At 30.1% G+C, this 19,668-nt stretch overlaps 2 protein-coding genes across 15 annotated transcripts; both read right to left on the minus strand.

Moving 5' to 3' along the window:
• Positions 1-132: 132 nt before the first annotated feature.
• LOC107997338 (ubiquitin-like modifier-activating enzyme 1) lies at positions 133-5,294 on the minus strand. The gene is made up of 2 exons (XM_017055867.3): positions 4,390-5,294; positions 133-4,082 (listed from the first exon to the last, which is right to left on the minus strand). The coding sequence occupies exons 1-2, from the start codon at positions 4,754-4,756 to the stop codon at positions 1,300-1,302; spliced, it is 3,150 nt and encodes a 1,049-aa protein (XP_016911356.1). The 5' UTR covers positions 4,757-5,294; the 3' UTR covers positions 133-1,299.
• Positions 5,295-5,864: 570 nt separating this feature from the next.
• Positions 5,865-19,498, minus strand: LOC107997310 (kinesin-like protein KIF12). Of its 14 annotated transcripts, XM_062072461.1 has the most exons (20): positions 19,359-19,494; positions 19,004-19,207; positions 18,257-18,399; positions 16,583-16,827; positions 15,535-15,984; positions 13,997-14,206; positions 10,945-11,037; positions 10,774-10,852; positions 10,398-10,610; positions 9,721-9,858; positions 9,503-9,644; positions 9,146-9,240; positions 8,945-9,086; positions 8,440-8,558; positions 8,264-8,368; positions 8,070-8,199; positions 7,741-7,966; positions 7,537-7,675; positions 7,175-7,389; positions 5,865-6,766 (listed from the first exon to the last, which is right to left on the minus strand). In XM_062072461.1, exons 6-20 carry the CDS (start codon positions 14,197-14,199, stop codon positions 6,412-6,414), a joined length of 2,394 nt encoding a protein of 797 aa, XP_061928445.1. In that variant the 5' UTR covers positions 14,200-14,206; positions 15,535-15,984; positions 16,583-16,827; positions 18,257-18,399; positions 19,004-19,207; positions 19,359-19,494; the 3' UTR covers positions 5,865-6,411. The 14 variants fall into 14 exon arrangements, with proteins under 14 accessions (XP_061928445.1, XP_061928439.1, XP_061928444.1 ...); XM_062072455.1 differs by having other exon boundaries at positions 7,537-7,690; positions 15,535-16,827; positions 19,004-19,210; positions 19,359-19,498; XM_062072460.1 differs by having other exon boundaries at positions 15,535-16,827.
• Positions 19,499-19,668: the final 170 nt, after the last annotated feature.

Raw genomic sequence — 19,668 nt, forward strand, 5'->3', positions numbered from 1 at the left:
ATTTTCTTTAATTTATATATTTAATAAATTAAATACATTTTAATTATATTATCACATTTAATAAAATTTTAATGAACTTATATTTATTATAAAGATAGAAAGAGGAAATAAAAGGAAATAAAATAATTCCAATTATTATTTTCATTACTATATTTCTCATGTTTTTTGAAATCCAAACACATCTATTTATATTATCTATTGATAAAATAATACAATAAATATCCGCATTATCCTAAAATTAACAAAATATCTTCCTTTTTTTTTCTTGTATTTCTTGGTCTAAAGTGTGCAATTCTTTTTGAAGCTTCTTTCCAAATATTTCGTTCTTATAAATTTAAATGCAATATTTCTTACAACAACGAACAGCCTTAGCCAATAGTATATTGAATGTTTGAAAAGGCGGAAATCAAAATCATGAATAATGGATTATATAAAATATTAAAATATCGATAGCAAGAGCATAATGGAGCAAAAAACGGAAAGGAGAGGGGAACATTATATTTTTTTTAATTTCGTACACGCCCCTAACCATACAAATAGTAATAGTAAATAGAAAATAAAGAAATGTAATACGACAAAGGCAAGATATATTTGCGTCCGATTTTTATTGTTCATCTATAGTCTATATTAAATGTGTTAGTATTATTCGTCTAAGGATCATTGAATTATCAGCTTCGTAATTTACATTTCGATCCTATACATTAAATTATGAAGTGTGAGTCCTCAAGAAAACTCTTACCATGACATTTCCCTTTATGATCCAATATGGACTAAACTTTTTGCAACTTTTTCATGATATTTTTTTTTTCTTTCTTTTTTTCAATCATTTTATAAACATCATAAGACTGTAGATTCTCTTGTACAAATTTTTATAGTCATATATCTTTTTTATCAACAGTTCGAATTATCTTAGAGCTAATTCATTTTTTCTCTGAAAGTATTAGCTTATTAAAAAAATAAAAAGAAAAACATACATAACAAATTTACGATTAAATTATTTCAGATAACGATCACAGGAAATAATAGTGAAAAAGAAAACAAATAGTTCGAGTCCTAATATCTATATTCAGGAAAAAGGAGAGATCATAGTAAGAAAAACTCCATAGATCTTACGATCTCTTATTATATAAATGCTACAAAGCATCGACGATAAAAATGAATCTTTTTTTTAACTTTGAGAACCTTACATAGAGAAAGAGTAATATTCTCCTTGTATTGTAAAATAGAAATTTGTGGAAATTACTACGGCTAAGTCAGTTAAGTAGACATTTCTCATTATCCTGGTGACATTAACATATTTCACGGCAAAGTATAACGAACATATGGAACTTCCACGTCATTACCATCGGTATCATTACAGCAAAGTTCGAATACCAACGCACGTACATGAGGTTCTAACTTCTTCTTTGACACCTTCTTTACTACTTCAGACATCAAAAGACTCATACGCTCTTGGCATTTTGGCTTTGCCATGAAGAAGGAGTAAAGCATACAAACGCCTTGAGATAGCATAGTAACCTCCAGATTGTGATGTTCCTTGAAATAATCCAAAAACTCTTTTAGCGTCAATTCTCCCTTTACTTCGAATCGATCCCACAATGTCCAATCTGTATCGTAATATTTTAATTTTGGCGCAGCGATAGGCTCAGAAAAACCGAAGAATGGTAAAGCCAAATTAACAAAACCATTCTTATAGATAGATAGATCCTTCACGCCACGAGTCAGCTTAATAAGCTCCAGACAAACTAAACCTGCCACCACTGAAGTAGTAGTAGCAATAGCAGGTATTATTTTACCAGCAATTAGTTTACTCTTATGTCGATCAGCAGGTGGAATTTTATAATTAGTAGCACGGAGATTTGAAGCAGCCACAATAAAATCAATATGGAAATTGGTATCATCATCCTTCTCGAATTCTTGTGGATAGATTACCAAACCATTGAGATCTTCAACTCTTGGTAGTTCTTCTTGCAATTGAGTGAGTCTCTCATGATCAATATTTCCGCTACCATTGGATACTTGTACTTGCGAATCTGTTTCCGCGATCTTTACTCCAGATTTCGGTGTGAAATTCGGCACTTGTACAGTGCTAACAATCCTAGCAATTTCTTCTCGGTTTCTATTGATGGGAATACCATACACTTTTGCCTTTAAATTAGCAGCAGCTACAATATAATCTAAATGTAATGGATCATTAACATTAAACGTGAGTGGCTCAGGGCACCTTTTTGGCCCAGACCAAAATAGCTGACCACTGGATGTCACTTGATCAGGAGGAAAGTTAAACAAAAGTTGTCTGATTTGATTACTATATTGCTCCTGCCAATGACAACGAGCCCAAGCAACACAATCAGCAAATGATTTTGGTCTTTCATCAACTAGAGCTGTTTTAACAGATTCTAAAACTTCTAGTGGCTGAACACCAGGCAGTTTTATCGTTCTCTCCACAAATTGTGGATCGGATATATATTGAGCGGCATTTTCCGCAGCTTGGCGAAATAAACCTTCAAAATTGTCTCTGGCCCATTGTAGAGTATGTTCTATAGCATTAGGGAAATTTTTTAATGTGCATATTGGTATACTCTTTTCTGGAGGATCTTGAGAAGAACTATATGATTCAGTTAAGAAAGGAACAACAACTTGAGTGTTACCCTTTGTACCTAGTGTACCAGATTCTAAAAGTGGTTTTCTGTAATATACACAACGACGATCCATATAAATACGAGCGTTAACATTATCTAATGCATTTGCTACTCCATCTAAGACTTCAAAAAAGTCATCATTATAAATTTTTTCTGTTTCAGGACAAACTCTATTTTCATGAGCTATCACTTTCATGCTTGGATTCATACTTTTTATGACTTTAGCTGCTGTTGATGATTTAGATTGTTGAACATCAGATGGTCTAAATAAGAATTGTCTATTCAAATTAGATTTTTCTATCAAATCCATATCAGTGACTATAACACTACCATTCTCAGCACCAACACCTAACATTGCAAAGTTTTTGAGCAATTCACATCCTATAGCTCCTGCTCCTACAACAAAATATTTTAAATTTCCAATCTTTGATTGGAATTTGCGTCCAAAAACAGCAATTTGTGAATCATAACGTGATCCAATAGAACAACAATCTTCCTCTGTGAATTCAGATCGATCTGTAGGTAGACATTCAATAGCATCAAAATATAGCCATTGGAATATAGGACAAAACTTTCCAGAACAAGCTTTCATAACTTCTTGGGCTACAATTCCTCCAATAGTAGCATTCATTGGATTTAAATTTCCAGAACATATCTTTGCAAATACATCAAACAGTTCTATATTTATTTCAGTTTCACTACCTACTTCCTCTTTCAGAGTTCTAGCTAAACTTAAGAATTCATTTGCATCTTCTTGATTCCATGGTCTAGGTAATTTTCTATTTTCCTCTATATAATTATGTAATGTCATGAAAGCTAAATGTATCTGTTCTGGATAATCAAACTTTCCAAAATCAGTAATTTGAAACTTTGGTTTCTTCAAAGCATCTTTCAAAGAAGCAAATTGTAAGATCTTTGGCATTTTTACTTGTGTTACTATACCACCTCGAGTATATTCAGAATATTTGGATGTATCTCCAATGCTAAAAGTATATGGACCAAGAACTTTAATTTTTATTGGATCACAACCATTTAATTCTGTCATTCCCTGTACTTCAGAAAAAGTGACATAATCACCATCTTCCATGCCATGACGTGTATCATCTAAACAAGTAACTACACCTTCTGTGTCTTGTGAAATACTAGCAACCATTGCACTTACAGGTGGTTCACCATTAATGTCAACTATTGTGAACTTTTCCCCAAAGTCACAAAAGACTTGAGAAAATAGACCTCTGGTATCTGCTATAATAAGAGCTATATTATTTGCATGAGTAATCTCAGAAATACGTAATTGTTCTTTCAATGAAGTTTCAGTCAAAACAACAACTTTAAACTTCTTGATGTAACAATCGGTTAAGGGTCCAGAATAATGACGTGTAGGGACATAATTATTTAACTCTGATAAACGTTGGCAACAGGCAATAGCTCGATTTTTACCTAAAAAATAAAATTATATATAGCAATATAATTTTTTTACTTATAACAAAAAAATAATATATATAGTTATAATTATATTAACCATAATAATTATATCATTTCTTCTATGTGTATTTGAAATATACAATATATAAAAAATATAAAAGAAATTTTGCAATATAATAATAATGTAATTTTAAATGATACAATTATTTTAATAATTAATTCGCTATTAATTAAATTCCTATCTTAATATCAAAATTGTAAAAAAAAATTTTACTATTGAAGAAGTTCATATATTTCATGATTCGCGGGTCAAGGCGCTCACCTATATCCGCTTCGGTAAGATAGAATTGTGAACCGAGATCTGAAATCTGGCACAGCGCGTCATCATGCAATGTAACGGACTTGACGCCGCCGAGGATGACATTCTTAGCAATTTCAACGCCGAGCCCGCCGAGACCGGATATCAAGACATCAGAAGATGCCATGCAACGCATGGCGTCATGGCCGAGGACGTAGAGCTGCCTGGAGTATAGACCCTCATCAATTTCGGCAGAAGCCCGAGACGTCGAGCCATTTTTCGCCATGTCTGCGATCGTCGTCGAATCGTCGGCTCCTCCCGTGGTGGCAGCAACGCGTCGCTTCTTAGCTGGGGGGTCAACGGAGCTCTCCACCACCTCAGCACTAGACATCGGACTTCACGGGGCGCCGTATTATGTCCGTCGATTGTTTTTCAACCCGGCCGACTGCACTTTAATAAAGCTCGTAACTTCACCGCACGCACCGACCTTGCTACACGCGCCCGCTCTCTCTCTCGCCGCACCTCTCTCCTGTTCTCCGTTTTTCGTCGCTTCCAGTTTACTCTTTCGAAACTGTACCCGCACTTTACCACGATACCACTGTCCATCCAAGAATGATTCTCGTTCTTTCATCCGCTCTGTTGCTGCTCTCTCGTTGTCGTACCAGCAGCGATCGTGATGTCGATGCTTCCTCGATAAAGTGGGGATAACTGTTTGCTCGATCGGTAAAACAGCTATACCGTCTTTCTTGTGAAACAAAGGCAATTCTTTCTTTATTTTGTATATTTCTTTCACAATTCTTGAAACAACATGTAATAGATTCACAAAATAAAAGCACAGATTGATCATTTCCACAACAAAATTTTGTACGGTATTGTTTCTTTCTTTTTCTGTTGCGACATCGTTGGTTAACGTTACATCATGAATTTTGCATTTGAATGCAGCGCGTTGATTGGAATGCGAAACAAGCGAATGAAACGACATATTTGACGAATAGTTAAAAGTGATTGGTTACTTGTATTGTATACTAATTGTAGGTGAAATGACTGTGACCAATGAATAATACGTTTCTAATATTCTAGATTGCGTAAGTATTTGGATAAGCGCCCTCTATGTATATGTTATTGTTAACGACAATCACTTCTAATTTAGTTTATGCTTTTGTTTATCTGACGTGGCAAGATGCCTATCTAATAAATTATATATGTATGCATCACCAATGAATTATTGTCACGCAATTGTAAAATTATTTTGTTCATGTCGATAAAAGTCATATTACGTCATGTATTTTTCTATAGTTTATATATTTTTTTTATCAAAAAACGATATTTTCTTAACATTTATCTTATATTATTTTTTCAAAATGTTTTTTTCTATATTAAATTATTTTTTATGATATTCATTAATCGATTTATAACTTCCAACATAATTTAATTTGAAAAAAAATTCAATTAAACTATTCATTTCTATGAATGTTTAGGTACATATAAAGAAACAGTTCACGACAAAATAATGAAATACTTTATTATATGTAATTTTATTCACACCTTTGTCATTATAAATTTTATTTTGAATTATTTAGAAGTAGTCATTTTCTTTTCAGTATGGAAAAATAATGACTTGTAGATTTATATATAAGCTCACACATAATTACATATTTTTATAGAAATAATATATCTATATATATTATACATTTTTATTTTAAAAACATGACATTACTGTGTTGTTAATATTTAAAAATATACATTCATCTTATTGCCTGTCTTAAATCTGTCTCATTAATTTATGATATGATAATATGATAATTTAAATAATTATATAATTGCCATAAAATTTGAAGTATTTATTCTTTTTGATCTTTTGATTAAATATTTTTTTTTTAATCAATTACAAAGTTTATCCATCTAAAATTAATTAATTTTCATATATATATATTTCTTTTCAATTTATTTTTTTATTCTCATTTTCATAAATGATCTAATTTTGGTTTATTTCAGATCATTACGATTAAAATTTATCATTAATTATGTGCTTATTGATTAGAGTATTCAAAGTGGTTTATCTTCGTCAATAGGAATTGGACTTCCAAACGCTCGTTGAATAGTTTCATCCTCTTTTTTCTTAGATTTTTTTGATGTCTTTGGCGAATGGTCTTCAAATTCTGAAGTATTCAACGGTGTCAAAATGTGCGTTACCGCCGGAAATGGTATTGTTGGCATCTCTGATTCAGCTGTGTTCGGCGTTGAGTTCATTATTTCTAAAGAACCGCTAAGAATTGAATCTGGAGATTCGTTATACGAATGGTCAATTGGTTGAATTGGTTCGCCCAAAAGATCGTTAGTTTGCGATGGTCTACGTTCTTCAGGAACTGTCGAGGTGCGACGTGTGCTCGCCTTTTTATATCTATTACCATACATTCCTTTAATTAGTAGATAGAATAGTACTGATTATGTTAAATATGATAACACATTGCAGCTAGAAGTTAATTAATATCTTATCTAATAAACTCGATGAAAATATATTTTTTTTATAATTAATAAAATATATAATGAATTTAAAAAATCGTATTTAATAAGATATAAAACAGAACTTCTAATCCACAATGTGAATGATAATTTCTCAATGTTTGTTCAAAGAAATTATACTTGCTTAGAATGAATTTGAAATTCATTTAAAATATGTTGTTTTAATTTTAAAATGCATTTCAATGCCAATTTGCATTGCAATTGATTTTGAAAAGAGTTTAAGAATTTATTGATTTGAATATAATATTGGATATATATAATATTACAACGATTTATTTGTACTGACTGATTAATATCTATTGGTGACATGGACTGATCCGGACTCATTCTCGTCATGCCGTTTCCATTATCCCATGAATTGTGTCTACGGTGATGACTCTTATCTTTGTATGCTTCTACTATATTATTATAACTTCCTACAATTCTTCGTTTATCTAATTCTTTTTGTATTTTCTCTGGCATACTACTTGCAGATCTGTATAACCCATGTCTGATCATATCCTATAAATTTAAGTTTTCTTTGTAATATTATAATATTCGATATCTTTCAAAGATAAAAAAAATTTTTTTTTAAATAAATATCAGAATTTTCATTATTCATTTTCTATATCATTATTTATTATTTTCATCTCAAATATTTCAACATACACTCGAAAGGGGAGTAGGTTCCACATTAGGATTAGTCCAAACATTGGTTGCGCCAGGTGCATTCTCGTTATTACTATCGTTTAGCATTTCCGCTGAATATGTAGGTCTGGCAGGTATGATTGGAGATCGACAACATACTCTGCAGTGATAAAACCTATCGAATTAATTGAATATCAAAATCGTCTTAAATCTTGTTCTACTTACGAGTTGACATCTTCGAGTTTCTTCAGTAACCTCTCGTTTTCTCTGCAAACAAGTTCTTGGTCCCGTATCACTTGCTCTCTTGTAGCATATAACTCTGCATTTTCTCGACGAAGAGCTTCATTTTCGGTAATGTATGCATGAATCAGTTGACTTAATTCAGATCGTTCCATTTCAGATAGTTTATTTAAATCTACTATTGGAGGTGTCAATGGTATTTTTCTTTCAGCTGTAAAAATTTCGTTAGAAAAACCGAATTATTAAATATTATGAATATTTTTTTTTGTGATATTTGATTTTTTAAATTAAATCATAATTAATTGATATAATACCTTTAGATTCGCTACGAATTATATTTGAGGCATCACTATTTAAATGAAGAGCTGCTCGAAGATGTTCATTTTCTGTTTGTAAGGCTCCTACCTCCCGTTTCAGACTAAGAATCAGAGCTTCTCGAGGATCCTATAGAATTAAATTTTATTTATGCATTTAATTTTATAGAATGCTTTAATATCTTTCCACTCACCATTACCACAATAGGTTTTGTTCGGATTTTTTTTACTCTCGCTGCATATCTCAAAGTATTCAAAGTTTCACTTGCGTTCGATTTAGCTGGTGAAATACAAGCGATCTAAAATTCACAAAAATCATCTGATTAATTATACTAAATGAATAATTGTTAAATTATTAGAATAATTTTACCATTAAAGTAACACCATTTCCCGCTAAACTATCGGCCAGAAGTTTAGTTAGTTTACTGTCTCGATATGGAATATGTCCACCCTTACGTTTCCCATCACTCAAAGAAGCTATGCAGTAACCTTCAGTAGAAAAAATATTTATATTAAAAGAAGTTAGAAAAACTTCTTTGTGACATAAAAGTTTTTTTATATAATTTATGCTATCTCGAGCACTTATCGATTGCTACATAGAAGTTAATGTTGAGAATAAAGTTTGTGCTCTTTCGTTTATTGAAATCGATTCTTACAATACTTTTGCATAATTAAAAACATTAAGTTTCCGAGTCATAATATTAAACACGATTGCATAATATTAATTTGATATTGAATTTCTTTTGTTTCTAAATAGATTATAGAAGAGAAGAGAACTTGAAGTTGATGAAATTTTTTAAAATTAATTTTAAATTTATATACTTATTATTTTTAATTGAATAAAAAGATCGTCATAATGTTTTCATACAACATACCTAGAACCATTAGACTTTTATTGATATTGTTCGCTTCTTCCAAAGTTTTTCCCTCACTTTGTGTCTTTTTTGTCATCTCACTTCCAGCCAAGTCGACAAAATTGATTTTTCCTTGTCTTGAGATGAATATGCTGTTATCCATCTATCGATATTAACGTTTATATAATTTTATTTTTTTTATACTACAATCGGGATCCTCACCTGTTGCTCAGATGTGATATTGACAGTGAGGATACTGTGGCTTCTGCTAGAATGATCATTCATATTGTGTGCACCAACTTTTCTATTTCTCATCCCTAAAGAATCATAGTATTAAATATTTTTTTTCATATTTCAAATATGAAAATATAATTTTTCATATTTTTAAAATGAAATTGATATTTTTAAAAAAAATATTAACAATTTCAATCAAATTGGCTATTTTTTTAAGTAAAAATATTTTAATTAAAATTCAGTATATATAAAGTTTCTTCAATGAAATGTACATTTTAGAATTTAAATTAAAAAAAATTAACTCTGCTTATTAAGATGCAAAAATGAAATTAAAAATATTGCTACCTTCTTCGAGAACAGCCAGAAGATCATCAAGTTCTTCGCATTCAACAGTGAAAAGATTCTCGACAAAAAAGCCTCGTGTCTTTTTACTCCACCGGACCATTAAAGGTTTCCTCGATGTACCAGGATTTAACAGATCTATTACCTGAGTTTCGAAATTAAAAACTTTATAAAACAGAGATCTGAAGCTTTTTTTTAATACTACGTATATGTCTACTGACCTTTTCATTATAAATCTCCAGGAAGGAGGCTTTCAACACGAAATTACATTCTTCTCGTTCTTGTAACAATTTAAATAAATAGACGAAAGACCGGAAGACCAAACCATGTTGCTCCGAATAAGGATTCATTTTTTCGAACTAATAAAAAAGAAACATTTATCAAATATTTTTTCTAATTCGTTAAAAGATTATCGTAATATAATCTTATTTTTTATTTTTTCTTTTTTTAAATACAATTTATTCGATTATTTTCTAATATTATATCCAATGTTATATTGAATTTATTTTTGAGATGATAAAAATTATTGCATTTAAAATTATTGCATCTAAAGCTACTATTACAAAGTGTCAGTTTTAATTATTCTATTACTTCGATTTTTTAATTTTACTTATTTTTGTGATCGCATAAGACATGTTCATGCGGTGAACAAGACAAGCATTGTCCACTCAGTCATTATCTTATCTACGCATGTAAAATAACATTAACCTTTTCGTTATATACTTGTATGTTTCAATTCGATTAACAATTTTAATATATTATTTGTAATACCTTTTTTATTTTTACACTTTCTGATAAAAATTTCTAAAGACGCTCACTTTCATTGAATAAACGAATAAATCGATGCATTCCTATCGGAATTAAGAAAATTGAAAAAGAAAGTCTTTCCATTTCTAACCATTTCTGGAGGCCCCGTGAGCGTGTGGGTTTTCCCGCTTCCAGTTTGTCCGTAACAAAACGCGGTACAACTGAATCCCTCCACCGCCATTTCGATAAGTTTTTTCACGCCAGAAAATTGTAAGATGTCCTCCTGAGAGGCCGTGGGCTCGAACACCACGTTGTACGAAAATAATTTGCCCTTCTTGTCCCCGCTACTCGGAAATCCTTCGCACTGTACAAAGTTGAGCGATGTCAGCGTAATATAATTTCGTTTACTTTTAATTAACAGCAACGAGAATTAAGAAAATAGTATCGAATCATCGATGAATTATCTGAGTTTGTACTTTTATTTTAAATGATTTCATATTAATGACAGAAGGGGGGAAAAAACTTACGTATATCTGCCCCTCTCCGGGAAATTGCACGGCCATATCATCGCCGGTTTTAATTTCCTTCTTGCTGAGTGGACGAACTCTATAAAATGAACGATTGATCAAAGTAAAATTAATATTATATAATAATAATATTCAGATAATATCATGGATAATCATATTGTTTTTAATTACCTGACGACAACATTTATGTTGTTCTCTGGAAGCAAATGTTTGGTGGCAATCACTCTCTTATCACCATCTATCAGTCTCTCGATACTACCGGTCCTGAAATTAAAACAGGAATGATAATTATCTTCTAATGGGATGAAATTATTGAGTTTTCTTGGAACTATAACATCGTTTTCTGTCATGATTGAACGTTTCAACAGGAGTAAACTATCTAACGGCTTCATGATTGATCTCCTATCATGGCGGTTAAATAATTGAGGAAGTTCAATCAATCGGGCTAACTGAAACTGTCGGGAAAGAATAGCGTGATTGACCAGTTTCGTTTTCGTTTTTTTTGTTTCTACACCACAGGGTTAATAGTAATATCGAAAAATCGTTTCGACTTTAGTCAATGATTCACGAAGACTTGATTAGCAAACCGAGTCTCGATTGATTGCTTGGATAAACAACACTTTTCGATTTTATTGTACGTGGCTCATTGTACATGGAATAAGTTACACAACCATAATATGTTGCTTCTTATTAATTATGAGTTAAATAAATTTCGAAAGAAATTTATAGCTGTAGCTGTTTAATATTATTCGCTATCAAATTAAAATTATATTTTATACGAAATATAATGAACTATTAAAATTCTAATAGAAGAAAGCTTCTATAAATTTTGAAAAAATTTTTTTAGTGTAATGTCAAGAATCTAATTATATAAATCATTACGGATAAAATCTGTACCATCTGATCGTGAAAGCCTAAAATTATTCACACACTTATTCAAACTTTAATTTCACATTTTAATTGATGTTTTTCGCACAAAGTATGTATGATGAATCGTAAAACTTTTCACATTTTCCTTGACTTGTAGAAAGAATCATTGATAATTATTATATTTGGAGAGAAACGAGAGCAACATTACTTATTTTAATATAGAATTGGTTATTATAATTCTGTAATACTTTTTAATTCTATTATCTCATATTTCAATGTCATTGCACTATCATAATCATTGCATATAATTACATGACACGGAATGATTTGATTGAAGTTATAGAAAAAAACAACGTATCGTGATCCTCTGATCAGGAAATATAAGGATTATGCTAAAAGTATGATTACATTAGGATTTAGTAAGTTTTTAGAAATTGCTATAAATTCATAGATATTTTGAACATTTTCAACATAAAATGTAATAAAAGCCATTGGTAAGTACTTTCGTTTACCATTTTTTAAATTTTCTTTATTTAGATTATATAGTTTAGATAATTTATTATTTAATCATGCATGTTTAATACGATCAATTTTTTGTATAAATATTTATTAATTCGAGCTATATTAAAATCGTTAATATCCAAGGTTAACATTTCTTTTTATTTATTCATCAAGCTGATGTCTCTCTGATAACTCTGAATGATGACTCAATGTCTACGCTTTACATAATTCAATTTTATAATTCACGGTCTGTATTGTAGTCATTAACGAAATCAGTTGGCAATATTATTGTAGACCACGTATCATTTTTATTCTTCACATCATTTTATTTCATAATGAGTTCTCTTCTCACTTACATAATTTTTATATTCAAATTGCAGGATTAATATCTTATCTATAGATTGTAAAACATTTTTATTTTTTGTATTTTCATATTTAAAAAAAAAAAAAAGAAGAAATGGAAAAAATTGTCCTTTGAAATTATTATTCATTTCCGCCAAATTAAGACAAACTATTCTTGCGTGGGATTAAAAAATATTCGGTTCACGTGTTCGAACATGGTGAGATCTTTTTCCATGGGCGCATGGTCCGCGATCGTCGCGATATTGACCGACAGAAAGAGACAAGCAAGGTCTTGCAATCGATATACGGCATCGAAATGTGTCGCAATTGCGACGTATATGTCTATCAATGTCTACATGCATAGTTACACGAAGCAATTAAGGTGAGTTTACACAAGCAGACAACCCCTCATGGAAAATGAAATCGAATGACTAGTAACTTCTTCGACGTGTGATATCGACTTATCTGTGCCCTCGATCTAGAGGGCAATTTCTAGAGGGAACGATTCGATTCATTAATTCAGAATCCCGCTGATAATTTATTTATTGGTTTTTCCTTTGAAATCATTCAATGTGCTGTTCAATGAGTTTAATTCACGACAATATTCTACTGAATTGAATGTTAATTCTTCTAGTTTAATGTCGAGTGACAATTTCAGTAGTAGTTTTCCATCGATCAATATTTTCTATATTTTTCTTCCATTAAGATTTATTCAGATTTACATAATTTTTGTGATTTCTTTCTTAATTGTTTATTAATTTATTTCGCGTTCCAGTTTTTTTTTCTTTTGTTATCAGTATTTTTATAATATTAATTTGTATAAATTAGTGGAATTTTGTATTATCGTTAAGATTGATAAAAATTCCTATTAAATCATACAATATTGATTTCTATTATCTATATATTTTTTATTTATTGTGTTCAAATGCGTGATAAAGAAAGAGATTTTTTTATTATTATATCTATATATATGAAACATTCTTATTAAACATCTGATAAAGTATATACCTAATTTATAGAATATTTATAAATTTAATCGATAAAAAAATTGTTATTGTTGAAAATATAGATATATAAAATGTTTAATATAAAAATAAAATAAATTAAAATTAAAAATAATTCTCACATCAATTGTTTAATACAACACGTTTGTTTTTCGTAGAAACGTCGAACAGATCGATAAGTTTCTATGTAAACGTTTGCTTACATTGTCCATTTGCGCAAAATTGCTGTAGTGTCGATGTTACATCAGATAATATCAACGCGAGCTTTTCGCTATTGACCTTAGTATGGAAATTATCTATCTATTTTTACTTAGGAAGTCATTTTTAAAAGATCTATACTCGAGTGTGACAATAAACGTAGAGTAGATTAGAAAATATTAAGTATTTTTGAATGATATGATCTTCACTAAAAAAAATGATAAAAATGATTTATTAATAAAAGAATTTTATAGATTAATAAAAGTACGATATAAATATCAAACTTAAACGTCGTTATATATACTCACTCGCTTCCATGAGACTTCGTCAAATTATTTTTCCCGATTACTTTGACACCAGAATTGCTCTTTCCTGGGCTATTTCCTCTGGAACTAGTCTGATCCGCTGGACTATTGCCACGTGACACGCGATTCTTCCCCTTATCTTTCCTCGCATTTTCTTTTTGAGGACTCTCGCCTCGCGAAGGTGGTGAATTTTTCACAAGCACCATTCGTCACCTGTAAAACATACATACACACACATTAATACAATTTTTATTCCATAAATTGATTGATTTTTAATTTATAATTTTTATCTTATTGTGTAAATCGTTAATATACAAAAGAAAAAGAAATTAATTAATCGATGTAAATTGAAATCGAATATATAATCTCGTTGATTTTTAATCGTGTGATTGGTGTCTTTCTCAAGACAGAGTCATCGAGAACAATTGGATCAACTTAGAATTGAATCGAGAAGTGAAATGCTTCATTTTCCGGGATTCACAATAGTGAAAGCCTTTTCGAATCCATCCGACAAGTATACGCATCCGATGAAAATTTATACAACAACAGACTGGTTAATTATCCGAGTTCGCTTATATATAGGATTATAATTATACATGTCGGTGCAATTGAAGCGAAAGTTTTCCCGCTGTTAATTGCGATTCTACGATAGAAATTCTCCAATTATCTGTCACCAATAAGCGAATCGTGAGTGTAAATTAAACATAAATGTAAATATACATTTTATAAATAATTCGTTTTCACATGAATTTAAATAAATGAAATTGTGATGAAACGAAAGTATAAATGTTCCAGTATCATATTAATGAACGCATTTCTTGCTTTCAATATATAAAGAAGATAGAAAAATATTATGTAGATCAGGAAATTTCGAGATTTCGTTCCGCTTGGTTCATTTTATATATCTTTCATTTTTATTAATTTAAACATAACAGTTTGCTAGTATTTTGAAAGTGAAAGTCGATCGGCAATAAAATCGATTTGCCCGAATTTAGATTAAGTCATTTCGAATGGATTATAATATTAAAAGTTTTTCTAGACTTTATAGACTTTATAGACTTTATAGAATTTATAGACACGATGTATAATTTTGCCAAATCATTCTTTTTATTTTTAAATATTTAATATTCTTTTTTTAAAAATAATTACGCAAGAAAAAGATATTAGAAATAGGAAAGTTTTTTATTGTATATTACTATGTTTTTATTATGGTTTCTTTTATATCTATTATATCATAATTTTCATAAAAATTAAGCACGATAGAAAATTTTTAATTTACTGTAAATTATTCAATTTCCTAGAAATTATGTTAAAATATTTGCAATTATAAATAGGAAATATTTACATAAGTTAAACTAAATTACATGAATTGACTTTTTAATTCTTTATATTAAACTAGAAATTTGTATTCATATGAATATGAATTCAAACTTCATAAGTCATCAAAAATTTATTGCAATTTCTATTAATAACAATTCACAAAACTTTCAATTCTTTTTAATTTAATTTCCTCAATTAAATACACAACTAAGTTCACTTACATTCATGGAAATTTCATGGATCGTTCAAAATTATCCCATCACCTAAATTTCTTCATTAATTTTTATCTCTGCTTGTTCTTCGTGAATATTTTCTTATCATCTTCAATTTTCCTTTTAAATTTATAACAATTCCTGATAATTTTGTACAAATGTATTTCAATTAACACAGACACTTATAAGAGTAGCGGAAATTCGTGCAATAGGAACAACAGTCGGCATACTACTGACACATAGCAGGGGTGGTTCGTGATCGGGTGGTGGTTTTCCGTCGCGTTCCAGTGGACACCGATCGAAATCAATGTTTAACTCATCATTGCTCAGAAATTCCTCTTTCGTCCCTGGCCGTCCCTGGTCAGTGTCCACGTGGATCTCGATGTTGCGTCAGAATGAACTTAACTAATGTCGAGATGGACATTGCTGATCAATGGGGCAATAGACTGCTTTTGATTTCTGCAAATATGATAGAAATAAACTAGATTGTTGAATGTTAACAACTATTTCAAATGTAAAATGACATAAGCTGTTTGAATATTTAAGTGACTTCTGAAAGATTCACATTTACCGAGAACCTTGAAGAAAACGAAAGTCACTAATGAAATATGAAGAAGAGAACATTCTGTACTTTTCAATCGTAACATTAACTACGTCCAAATTTTCTTTAGTAATTAAATATTGCTACGAAGAATCCTAGAATACTTTGTTAGGATATTAGAATATTACTAAAATTTTATTATACGAAATAATCAATGACGTTATATGTCAATAATCTTGTAAGTTCTGATTTAATTTTTGTATTGGAATATCTTAAAAATAGATAATTATTATATTTCTATTTTTTTCAGTTAAAATAAAGTTTAATCGAAAGATTGATTTTAATTTGTAGTTTTAGTAGAGACACAAAATAAGAAATATTTGCTGGAAGAGATATTTATAAATCTTTGAGATCTTCTTCATTTTGTAATTGTAAAAATCAGCTTCAGTCAGTGAAGATGAAGAAAAAGTAAAAGAAAAATCATCGACGTGTAAAATCATTCGACTCGAAAATTACGGGAGGATCCCCGTGGAAATGACCAGCTATAAATACACGAGAGTCAGCGGGGCCACGTTGTAAACTTTATTGCAGCTCGTTTTCCGTTGTGGGCTACCCGCGAAGAAGAAGAAAACGGTCGTTCTCGAAAAATTCTTGCGGCTGCAGCAATCCTCGTTTCACTGACGATATTTTTGCACTGGCCATCGTCATCCATGGCCGCGTAGCTTATGAATTTTTTCATCAATTTTATCGTGTCGTCGACTCTGAAACATTGTATATCTTCTTAGTTGGTTAACTCGATTCTTATAACCTTGAAATGAAAAAAAAAAAAAAAAAACGAAAAATAAGAAAAAGGAAAAAAAAGCTTGATAATATTTTTTAATAATTGTGCCAATCGTAGTCATGTTATAAACTTTAAATAACCATTACAAATCAATATAACGGTATTTATCGTAAGTCCAGATGGAACACACATGGAATAGTAATTGTCTTGTTCTTTGCATTTTGAATATGCTGGAATGGGAACGATGATAGTTTCTATAGATAAATATGAGTTATCGATGTAATATTTCGAATACAAGATTCAAATTTTTCAAAATGTGAATTATAAAATATAATTATACCAATGAGAAAAGAAGAGAAAGGCGGATATTTCATCTTATTTCAGGATTTCTGCTGGCCAAGCTTGTCACGAGATTAATGATGGAAAGCCAAGAATCTGGGAAATACTTTTTGTCTGCGTACTTATGAGCTCGAGACTCGCTGACAATTTCAAAGAAACAGAAAACAGGTTGTTCTGATATAATTCAATAACAAGATTATAATATTATCTTATCTATACTTAATATTATCTATACTAAATGCTACTATTTAACATTAATAAAAATACTTATACTTTTATAATCCTTATTCTATCTATTACTGAATAAATAAAAATAAAAATATTGTTATCATGAAAGAAAAATATTCCTATAAAGCTAAAATAATGATGCAGAAGGGATGCATCTTTTTAGAAATAATTCTAAAAAAAAAAAAAATAGGAGAATTTATCATTCGAAGATATGAATTATCATTGCAAAGTAGGGAATACCCAAGAGCTATAGGTTATTCCAGGGCGAAAGTGGCATTTATCGTACTTCGTGCCAACTCGTTTGGCTGACATTAAGCCGAGTGCAGACGATACTCACAGACTTGCACGCGTACAGCCATAATACCGGTTTAGTATAAAGAAGACATATTTTTCATAAATAAATAATTATTTAGATATATAATTGTGATCTAAAATGAAGATATGATCAAGCATTATTCGTTATCGATATTTTTTATATACATTCAGTATATATTGAAAACAAAATTTATTTGTATATAATTCAAATTTATATAAATTTACCTTAGATAAATGTGAATTTTAAATACATATATTTTTAAGTTATTTAACTAAAATTCATTATATTTTTTTATATGTATAATTTCTAATATTTTTGTTGTAAAACAGAAAATATAATATATAGCAAAGTTTAAATAATTATAGAGAAATAATGTCATATGGATTTCAGATGTATGTACACATGGAAGAGTGAACTATAAGTAAATTATAGTATAAAAGAGCGATGCACATTTTGGCTTCCTAATGTAAAGTTATAATTTTCTGGCCGATCATGACTGATATTATTAAAGAAAGAGTTAAATTACCTCTTATACTTTTCGAATTATTCTTGATCTCATTTAATTGAAAATAAATATCAATTAAGCAGATGCATGCCACTTAAAATAGCACTTTGTAATTGCTTCAGTTATGCATACTTCTTATATGTTACAATTTCCATTGATATTTGCTGCAATTAAAAATTAATCGGTTTTTTTCAATATTTTTCGTTTATATCGTTTATATTATATTATTTCATTTTGCTACATTTGTTCGATTATTTTTTATCTATCTAATATTAAATTTGTTGAGTTCAATGAATTTGCAGAAGCGTAACAAACTTGAGTACAATTAATTATACAGGAAGTGCACTTAGGTCGTTAAGGAGTAACGTTTTATTCGAGACGAAAGGAAATGCGCGCGCGCCTTTCCATTCATTTAGATTACTCCCTGAACCATTTCCTTTGTATACTTGTATGATGTATACGTTTTTTTTTTTGCCAATCGTTGGATATCGAACTTAAATGTTCACGCAGCTAATTTAAATCAATTCAAAAAGTATTGAGATTAGCAATCACATAATATTTTATAATATCAAATATATAATATCTATAAATTATACGTACATAAAATGCAAATTTTTCTTATAAACTTTATTTTTTTTTCTTAAAGAATCATTTGAAGAAAATAATTTGACTTAAATATTATAATGATATATGCAGAAAAGAAAAAAGTTTTTTAAAAACTTAAAAAAACAATTTTCTTCTAACAATAATCTTAATAAAATCTTGTACCCGCAATGCCCAAGTCAGCTTGTCTTTCTAGTTGTTTCGAAACTCTTTTGTTATCCTTCGTTCCAAAAGGACCAATGATCATGATCGCCTATATACATAACCTCGAACGCGCGTACATACGAACAATCCCATAGACTCTTTCGAGATGTTTCTAATTCCATTATGCTTTCAAAACAGGCCCAAAAATATCTCTACTAGCGCCCTCTACTGAAATGAGAAAATAAAATATCTTCAATTACATTTAGGTTGAAAAATTTTTCCAGAAAAAATGTATTTTTTTCCTATACTCGCCAGTTGAATGCTTATATATGAACATGATATTCACATATATATATACACATGTATTGATACATACAAATACAAACTACGGGGAACACACAGAGGGAATGGGCTGATTCTCTTTCTCTGTTGTGCCTTCGAACGCCTTCCTCTCTTCTTCCACCACCTTCTTTCTACTGCACAGAGAGTTCCTTTAAGCCGGCAGTTTCGTGTGTTACACCGTGGCGTGTGCACATAAGATCACATAAGTTTTATGTGCAAGGTAGACACAAAAGGCACCCTGAAAGATCGGCGTTCGCTTTCTTTAGCGGAACAAGTTTTCCAGGTGTCATCCAGGTGTAACCAATAATCGAGCTTCCTTCGTACACAGACTCTCGTTCACGATA

The sequence above is a fragment of the Apis cerana genome, linkage group LG3 (assembly GCF_029169275.1).
Source record: "Apis cerana isolate GH-2021 linkage group LG3, AcerK_1.0, whole genome shotgun sequence".
NCBI lineage: Eukaryota > Metazoa > Arthropoda > Insecta > Hymenoptera > Apidae > Apis > Apis cerana.

What these genes read in the sequence shown, in the direction of transcription:
- LOC107997338 (XM_017055867.3), bottom strand. Translation starts at nt 4,756, where the DNA reads ATGTCTAGTGCTGAGGTGGTGGAGAGCTCCGTTGACCCCCCAGCTAAG. An exon ending in TCTTACCGAAGCGGATATAG is followed by an intron (nt 4,083 to 4,389) that starts GTGAGCGCCTTG and finishes TTTATTTTTTAG; the next exon opens with GTAAAAATCGAGCTATTGCC.
- LOC107997310 (XM_062072455.1), bottom strand. Translation starts at nt 14,199, where the DNA reads ATGGTGCTTGTGAAAAATTCACCACCTTCGCGAGGCGAGAGTCCTCAA. An exon ending in TCTGGCTGTTCTCGAAGAAG is followed by an intron (nt 9,241 to 9,502) that starts GTAGCAATATTT and finishes ATGATTCTTTAG; the next exon opens with GGATGAGAAATAGAAAAGTT. An exon ending in CAAAACCTATTGTGGTAATG is followed by an intron (nt 8,200 to 8,263) that starts GTGAGTGGAAAG and finishes TTAATTCTATAG; the next exon opens with GATCCTCGAGAAGCTCTGAT.